A 9709-nucleotide genomic window follows, 5' to 3' on the forward strand; every position below is an offset into this window, starting at 1 on the left:
AATACGTCGTTAGTAATTTTAAATCCGATTCAATATCGCGTACAATATCCAGGCAGTTGTTGTTCGGGTAGAACAATGCTGTGTCATCAGCGAAAAGACGAGGAGTCCCTTTTAACCCGAGTCTACCTCATTGATATACAATAAAAATAACAGTGGCCCAATATTACTGCCTTGGGAACTCCTATTTCTATTGGTCTTGTTACACACGTAACTGAACTGAATGGTGTTGTTTCTGGATCAGTGAACCTTTATTGATAATCGGTTACAAAACCCTAAAAAATATTTTGTTAGGGATAATTCAAATAGCATAATAATTCTTACATTTAGTGCATTCAGTCCAAAACAATTCAATAAGGTTTTCCCAGTGAAGTAAATTTTAGGTTATCCTAGGCTAAATAAGATAATTTAAGATATTTTCGTAGTTTTAAGTATAAGTGTAAATACCTAGCATGTAATATTTAGTTTTAAGATTTAGAATAATTCAAAATTCACTGGATGATTAAATTCAATATAATCGAAACGTCTTCCACGAAATAGAAATAGAAAGTCTTCCACGTGATCTTCACTCTTTCGCTCCAATCGTTTTTGTTCGCTGTCAATCTATATCGCCTGCAGTATCGATCCTCACCAGGATGATCAATGTGAAGGTGCGTGCGAATTGAGGGGTCGCACAACACTCCCCCCCGTACGCCGAATGTTTGCATTTCCGGCTTACTAGTCATTGCACCGAACATCTAGAATGGCCAGCTTAACTGCCGGCCTCTCGTACACGCCGTGTGCTGTTTGTACTGTCGCCCAACGTACTTGTCCGTCCGCACTTTTGTTCACTGAGATGATTCTTCCTTTTGGCCAGCAGTTTCTAGGAGCTTTTGGGTCCGCTATTAGTACAACATCATCTACCTGAATGGGTTTAATATTGTAGAACCATTTACTACGTCTTGTTATTTCCGGCAAGTAGTCCTTCACCCAATTTTTCCAAAAGATATTTGCCAGTACTTGTGAACTATGCCATGCTTTTCTAAGGGCGGTACCACTATCATCACATGTTGTATCTGGTTTTGAACCATTGGAAGAACCCAAAATAAAATGGTTCGGCGTTAGAGCTGGAGCGTTATCATCCTCGATAGGCACGTGGGTAAGTGGACGAGAGTTGACGGTATTTTCTATTTCGGCTAGCATATTACGGAAAACTTCGTCGGTTGGTAGTCTTTGAGGTTTCAAAGCATACAGGTTTCGTTTAACTGATTGAACCAGTCGCTCCCAGCATCCTCCCATATGGGGCGAGGCCGGAGGGATGAACTTCCATTCAGTTTGACTACTTGCAAATTCCCTCATAAGCATATTTTCATCGACTGCTGCTAATGATTCTCGTAGTTCGCGTTCCGTACCCAGGAAGTTAGTTCCTCGGTCACTGTGCACTTCAATAGGAACTCCTCGTCTCGCTATGAAGTTTTTTATAGCGAGTATACAGGAATTCGTGCTTAGACTGTGAGCTATTTCCAAATGTATGGCACGAGTAGTCAAGCACGTAATTAATACACCCCAACGCTTTTCGACACGTTTCCCTACTACGACGGACATAGGTCCGAAATAGTCGATTCCTACAAACGAGAATGGTCGCGTGTATGCAGCAAGCCTGGCCGTAGGCAAATCTCCCATAGCAGGTGGAATTGGTTGGACTCGTTCATTCTTACATCGTTGACAGTCTCTACGAACGGAATTGTAGGCGATTCTAATACGTGGGATGTGGAATTTTTGTTTCAGTTCGTTGATTATGGTGCTATGGTTCCTGTGATGGAATCGATCATGATAGCTTTGAATTACTAGCCGTGTGGTGTGGTGATTTCTGGGGAGGATGATAGGATTCTTGGCATCTGCGGTTGTGTATTCACATTTTTGGATACGGGTACGTAGTCGTAGTAGGCCGTCTTCATCAATCTGTGGGGTGAACCTGTACAAAGCACTGTCTTTAGGAAGCTGGTAGAACGTTTTCGATCGGATAGCTTCTTTGACTAGCTCTATTTCATCGGCGTACGCACTGTACTGAGTTAGCTTGAAAAGGATTGTTTCGGCGGCAATGAGCTCTGTCTTTAGGTATGGTCCTGAATTTCTGGGCAGCTCTGCCTGTTTTAGCTTAGCATTTCTGGGAAAATGAAGTACGCACGCAGTGAACCTAACAAGTCGGCCCCATTTTGAGAAATTTTCCATTATAATGACGGGCTCAAAAACGTTGTGGATGAGTACACTTGCCCGAAGTTCCTCGTTTGTAGTTTCAACAGTTACTCGTTGTTGTACCCATAATTCTGCTGGTTCTTTTATGAAGCATGGGGCACTGAACCATCTACTGGATATTGAGAAGTTTGGTGGACGTTCCCACTTCGTACCTTCATCTGCAACGTTGTCCTTGGTGGGAATCCAGTTCCAGTCGGTTGGCTCTGTAATTTCCAATATCTCGCTCACACGACAAGCTACAAATTGACTATAGCGGCGATGGTCAGACGCCAGCCAACACAGGACATCTCGTGAATCACTCCAAAAATATCTCTGGTGAATCTTAATGGAAAGTGCATTCTCGATGCTTGTCGCCAAACGCGCCCCAATGACTGCGGCCTGCAGTTCTAGACGAGGGATCGAGACATATTTAAGCGGAGCGACTCGTGTTTTTGCCCCCACTAGAACACATTCGACATAATTGTTCTCTTCGAAGCGAAGGTATACGACAGCGGCAAAACTTGTCTCGCTGGCGTCAACGAAGGTATGTAGTTGCACCTTGGTCTGGGAGTTAGCTGATGTAAGTTGCCGATAACACCGACTCACAGAGACTGTCTCTACTCCGGGAAGAGCTTGTCGCCACCAGTTCCATTTTTTAAACTCGCTTTGCTTTATGGGTTCATCCCAGCTCACACCTGAGCGCCATACGTCTTGGAGTAGCACTTTCAAATAGGCTAAAAAATGTGCTACCAATCCAATAGGGTCGAATATAGACATTAAGATGCTCAAAAGTTCACGTTTGGTTGGGACCCTAGATCCATCCATCAAGGAAGCGTCGTACCGACTCCAATTTACCTTGAAAGTCAAACGGTCGGTGGAGGTGTTCCACCATAACCCGAGAATTTTCTCCGTCGTAAGCTCTTCTGAGAAATTGAGATCTTTTTCCTCAGTCGGGCGCTGCTTCAATTCCTGAAGAACTGGAACTGAATTTGAGAGCCAGTTTCTAATTTCGAAACCGCCCTGTGCATGAATGCGACGGATATCCTTGGCCAATTGGATAGCTTCCTCAGTGCTTTCCACACTCACAAGAAGGTCATCCACGTAGTGCTTGCGAATGATTGCATCGACTGCTCGTGGAAATTGACCGGAGAAGCGTTGGGCATTAACGTTTTTGACGTATTGAGCGCTGCTCGGTGAGCAGCAAGCTCCGAAGGTCATAACCTTCATGACAAAGGTATCTGGTTCCCTTTTATTATCTCCGTTTCGCCAAAGAAATCGTTGGCAATGTTGGTCCTGTTCCCTGATGCGCACTTGATGGAACATTTCGCGTATGTCCCCACTGATGGCGATACGGTACAGCCGAAATTGGTACAGGATGTCTGCAAGCGATGTCAACTGATCTGGTCCCTTCAAAAGAACTGAGTTCAATGAAACTCCACGAACGGTAGCTGCTGCGTCCCAAACAATGCGTATTTTTCCTGGTTTGTTCGGGTTCGTTATTGGAAATATGGGTAAATACCATACTCGGTCGGGGCGATGATCACGTTCCTGATCGGATAATTTTCGTATATACCCAGATCGCTGATAATCATTTATTTTCAGCAGAATAGCTTCGGCTAATTTAGAGTCTCTAGCCATCCGTGATTCGAGACATTGTAACCTTCGGTAGGCTAGTGCTCGGCTGTCTGGAAGCTTAATTTTGTCATACTTCCAGAGTAAACCAGTTTCATAACTGCCACCTTCAAACCGGGTCAATGAATGTAACAACGAAGTAGCCCGTTCGTCTTCAGTAGACAGCAGTATTTTGTGTGGTTTTGAAATACCTAGACTATCTAACGAGAAGTAGTTTTTCATGGCTTGCTGCAACTCGTCACAAGAGCAAACATGCAGGCTTACGTGTGCTATATCGCTTTGATTACCGCTTGTTGAAAATCCGCCGTAGATGGTCCAACCGAGCCTGGTTTTTACAGCAACTGGTTCATGATGATTTCTCTCCCTACTCTTTAAAGTATTTCCAAGGAATGCGTTATCTGCTCCAATCAGTATTCTGGGACGAGCATCCTGGTATGAGGGAAGGGGCAACTCTTTTAGATAATCGAACTGCTGTTTCATTTCGGCTGCGTTAAGCGACTGACGAGGTAGGTTTAATGCGCCAACAGTTCTGGCTCCCGATATGTTGAACAATCGATTGGTGTTTCCTTTCTCAGATATTTGAAGATTAACCGATATTGAGTCGTTTTCTACGCGACATGTTCCTCCAGTCCATTGTAACCACAATGGGTTATGCACCCCATTCAATTGAAGCTGATCGACAAGTTCGTGATCCAAAAGTGTCTGGGATGAGCCATCATCCAGAAGCGCGTACGTGTCTATTGTTTTGTTGGTACCATACAATGTAACGGGCACTATTCGAAATAGAACAGATGTCGATGTAGACCGATGAGTGTTGTGTGAAACCGGTTGGGCTGGCTGAACGGCGTTGTCAACTACAGTGCTTCCATTGTTTTTGGAAGGGTTGTGCAACAGCTCGTGATGTTTATATGTACATCCATTTTTCCCACATCGCCTTTTGGTCGTACAGTCCTCGGTGTGACGTTTTAGACACTTCCTACAATATCCGTACTCTTTAACTACGGCCCACCTACTGTCGTATGTAAGTTCAAAGAAACGGTTACAATCCGCTGCCGATTTACACGCGCCTCTACAAACCATGCACGTCACATGCTGGATGGACGTTGCATGATTAGCGTCAAAGTGTTTCATAGAAGAGCTTTCTATCGGCTGTTCAAATTCATTTGGTTCTGAGTGTGTGTTGACAAACGCATTTGACTTTCCAAATTTCCCGGCTCCTATTCCAATTTTGGTAACGGTGCTTGCGGCCTCAGCGAGGGCGTAGATCCAAGACGAGAACTCTGCGAGGGTAGTACGTGGCAAGGTCTGCTGATGCTTTGCCCAATCCAATTTGATGGACGCGGGTAGCTTTTCAATTAGCTCATGTAGAAGGGACACATTATACAAATAATCTCGTAGTCCGCAAGCCTCTATTGTCGACCGTACATTCTCCACTGCTATTGCAAAATCTATCAGCTGATCTAGCTTATCGGAACGAAGGGCTGGAAATGCAGCTATTTTACTGATCATTGTCTGTACAATCGCTACTGGCTGACCGAATAGCAGTTTGAGTGTTCTGATTACTCCAGGGACGTTATTAGGATGTATGAGTTGGCCTTTCACAGCTTCAAGGGCTCTGCCTTTTAAACATTTAGAGAGTCGAAACACATTTTCATCGTTCGAATATCCACAGAGCAGAGTTGTGTGAGTGTACGTAGCGAAGAATAGTGGCCAGTCGTCTGGATTACCATAGAATTGAGGCAATTCTTTCGGAACCGATTGTCGCGCTGCTAACTGTGCTCGTGAAGGCAAGTCCAGCTGTAGATCGGTCGTTGGAGATCGAGTTTTGCCGTGTTCGTCTTCACATTGTGAATGCGAATTACTAGCGCTGGGAGCGTATCCATCTAAATGCCAGCGGGGCTCTGTTGCGGATCTATTTTCCTCTTGGGCTACCTGATCTACTTTTCCAGTTTCCAGGTTCGTTTTATTTAACCAGCTTCTAACATTCTCTAGGGATCTGTCGTCGCTTACGCAGCTCGAACCAGCCTCACTCATCATTTCTTTTCTTAAAGCGAATTTCTTCTTAATATATTCGCGTTTTCACAACTCTTCTGCTTCTTGAAGAGCTCGTTCTTCCTCCAACTGTTCCAGCTCCAGTTGTATTAGATTTCTCGACGTTCTATCACTTCGTACGGTGTTTTTACTCAGCTGTGCTGTATGGTGGGACCTTGATCGTGCGCGCTCTGGCGCAGCCGACTGCTGTTGCATGCTTGTGCTGGCAAAATATTCTATAGCAGGTTCTTGTGATTGTGTCGTGGCTTGTACACATGTTTGACATCTCCATGGGTTATTGCCTACAACCTTCGTCAAACCGATGCAAGAGAAGTTATGTAACATCGCACACACATTACAGCTTACAGTATCCCTCATATCAACAAGTCGACAAAGTGAGCAGGAACGTGCCGTAGTAAGGCGGTTTGTAGTGCCTGTGGAATGAAGCTTGCCGAGGTTCGAAGTTTCCTTATTTTCTGCGTTTGCATGTGAGGACACGCTCGCATTGGATGAAACTCTTCTATCCGACATATTATCCAGAGTTTCCGTAAATGGTTTTGTAAATTGTTACACACGTAACTGAACTGAATGGTGTTGTTTCTGGATCAGTGAACCTTTATTGATAATCGGTTACAAAACCCTAAAAAATATTTTGTTAGGGATAATTCAAATAGCATAATAATTCTTACATTTAGTGCATTCAGTCCAAAACAATTCAATAAGGTTTTCCCAGTGAAGTAAATTTTAGGTTATCCTAGGCTAAATAAGATAATTTAAGATATTTTCGTAGTTTTAAGTATAAGTGTAAATACCTAGCATGTAATATTTAGTTTTAAGATTTAGAATAATTCAAAATTCACTGGATGATTAAATTCAATATAATCGAAACGTCTTCCACGAAATAGAAATAGAAAGTCTTCCACGTGATCTTCACTCTTTCGCTCCAATCGTTTTTGTTCGCTGTCAATCTATATCGCCTGCAGTATCGATCCTCACCAGGATGATCAATGTGAAGGTGCGTGCGAATTGAGGGGTCGCACAACAGGTCTATAAGAGCTACACGAGTCTCCAATGGATACGAATTGGTTCCTATACGACAGATAGCTACGAATAATATGATTTTCTAATCCCCTGATACCATAGCATTCTCACTTCTTAAGCAGGATTGAGTGATCCAGAGTATCGAATGCTTTTTTAACCAACAATTCCCTCTCTGGGCTAAAAACTAACATTTTTTGACAGAACAGGAGCGAATGGTTATTGTTCACAACATTATTCTGTAAACGGCGGTTCTATTATATAAGAGATAATTAATATCTACTGTGATCATGTCTACTCGGTGGTTGTTGCACATAAACATTCGAATATTTCGATATTTCGTGAAATTTGAAGAAATGATGCACGCGCCCTTTCATTTGCATTGGATTTCTATGCGCCCATTTGCTGAGCCCTATTAAAAAATATCCTGTCAAGCTCGCCTATTTACCCAGCCCTACCCAGCAAGACAGAGTCAGTTTAGCCCATTTACCGCGCCGTGCTGAAAATCATGTTCACGGTTTAGCCCTCTCGCAAATAGCGATTGCTGAAGGGCGAAATCACGACTGGAATGCAAATTAGGCGTAAGCATTCTTTTAGTTTCTATCCACTAAAATCACATATAGGAATCAAATTTTTTGTTATATTGTTATGAGGTTAACCAAAGATGCTTTAGGAATAACATGATCATAAAGTACTTTATACCTACAATAACAACTGCATTTAGAGAAGCATCGTCGAATATTGAAACAGATATTTCTCCATATAAGTACATTGCGACTTAGGCCCTAATGAAAGATATGTGTCGAAGTATTTCGATTTATTTATAAAAATGCATCTTAAGGTTCACAGTACCATAAAATCCGAGATTGCACAATTTTGAGTGATACCAGTTTCATATGCAGGAATTACTAGGTGCCAGTTTCGCGGTTTTCATTTACACGGGTCTATTACTATAAGTGTCCATATTACTAAATGGTTTTATCAGCCCACACACTCTATTTTAAGGAATATGTGTTAGAGACGTGCACCTATGAATGTCTATGTAGGATATTTAAAAGTTTTGTATTAAAAGTTTTGAATGCGGAGCACAAGTGGATACTATTTATACAGATCTCAAAGCAGCATTCGATCGTGTTGATCACTCGCTCCTACTGGCGAAGATAGAAAGATTGGGTGCCTCACTCAACTTCACCAAGTGGCTTAAATCATACCTTGTAGGTCGTACCTTATCTGTCAAACTAGGAAATGTTGAGTCACATAACTTTATAAATTTATCAGGTGTGCCCCAGGGTAGTAATCTTGGACCCTTGCTGTTCTCCTTGTTCTTCAATGACGTTTGTAATGTCCTTCCACCAGGATGCAAACTTATCTATGCAGATGACCTTAAACTGTTTCTTATTGTACGATCTGAATTGGACTGCATTGAACTACAGCGACAACTAGATGAATTTTGTAACTGGTGCACTCGAAATCGGTTGACTATCAGTGTATCCAAATGCTCAGTAATTTCTTTCACGCGCAGAAAAAATCCAATTTTGTGGTGTTATACTATCTCAGGGAAACTACTGGATAGAGTGTCAGTTGTCAGGGACCTTGGTGTACAGCTGGATTCTAAATTGACGTTTAGAGATCACTATTCCCACATCATTGCGAAAGCCAATCGGAACCTTGGTTTTATCATTAGAATAGCCAAAGAGTTTACTGACCCATACTGTCTGAGAGCACTGTACTTCTCTCTTGTACGCTCCATCCTGGAAGCTTCAGCTATCATTTGGTGCCCGTACACAAATGTCTGGATTACCAGAATTGAATCTATACAAGCTAGGTTTCTCCGATATGCCCTTAAAACCTTGCCATGGCGCAACCCGATAGAGTTGCCACCTTACATTGAACGCTGTCGTCTGCTCGACATGGACCCTCTTTCAAAAAGGCGAAATATATCCAGAGCTGTGTTTGTAGGGAAAGTTCTAACAGGTGAAATAGATGCCCCAAATATACTTTCTCAGATTAATGTAAATGTGCCCGCTAGAAGTATAAGATCGTGGAATTTTTTAAGACTTGACTATCAAAGTACTGATTATGGACAGAATGAACCCATAAGGGCGATGTGTAGCGTATTTAATAATGTTTATGAATGTTTTGACTTCTCTGTATCAAGTGACGTTTTTAAAAATAGGCTTAAACGGCTAACTTAGTGCATAAGATGTGATTTAGATAGTGATTTTGATTTGTTAGATGTATTATTAGTAACACATTGTAATGTAATGTAATGTTATGTAATGTAATGTGTAATATTGTTTAATATGTATATGTGAAAAGATAATGAGGTTTTTACGCGCATTTGGAGGTTGTTTGATGGACTCCAAATGGGCTTTTCCTCATTCTATATTTCATGTAGACCATGTAGGTCAGATGAAAAATAAAATAAATAAATAAAATAAATAAATAAATAAATAAATAAATATTTAGTTATTTTAAATTTTGTAATACTATTTCGAACAGCTTTAAGACACTGTAATCTTATTTTCACATGAAAAACTAGATAAAGGGCAGGGCCGGCAAAACAGCTTTTTCCCAAGTAAGTAGAGAGATTTGGAGTGATTTCTACTCGTAGTGATGAAATTTTAGACATGGTTTATGTAAGTGAAACTGAAAATTTCCGGATAATACCTGATGGCTACTTGAAAATACCCTTTGTTAACGGACTGTGTGACCGACAGCTCAGCGAAAATGTGTTTGTTGAATACTGAAAACCACAAATGTTCCACGGCTAAGTAACAATTACTATATTCTTTTA

General features: G+C 41.8%; 1 protein-coding gene across 1 annotated transcript; it reads right to left on the reverse strand.

The window, feature by feature from the left end:
* Nucleotides 1-714: 714 nt before the first annotated feature.
* On the reverse strand, nucleotides 715-5877 carry LOC131687200 (uncharacterized). The gene has a single exon (XM_058971252.1). It carries the CDS (start codon nucleotides 5875-5877, stop codon nucleotides 715-717), a length of 5163 nt encoding a protein of 1720 aa, XP_058827235.1.
* Between the last annotated feature and the right edge of the window lie 3832 nt (nucleotides 5878-9709).

The sequence above is a fragment of the Topomyia yanbarensis genome, chromosome 3, assembly GCF_030247195.1.
Source record: "Topomyia yanbarensis strain Yona2022 chromosome 3, ASM3024719v1, whole genome shotgun sequence".
Classification (NCBI taxonomy): domain Eukaryota; kingdom Metazoa; phylum Arthropoda; class Insecta; order Diptera; family Culicidae; genus Topomyia; species Topomyia yanbarensis.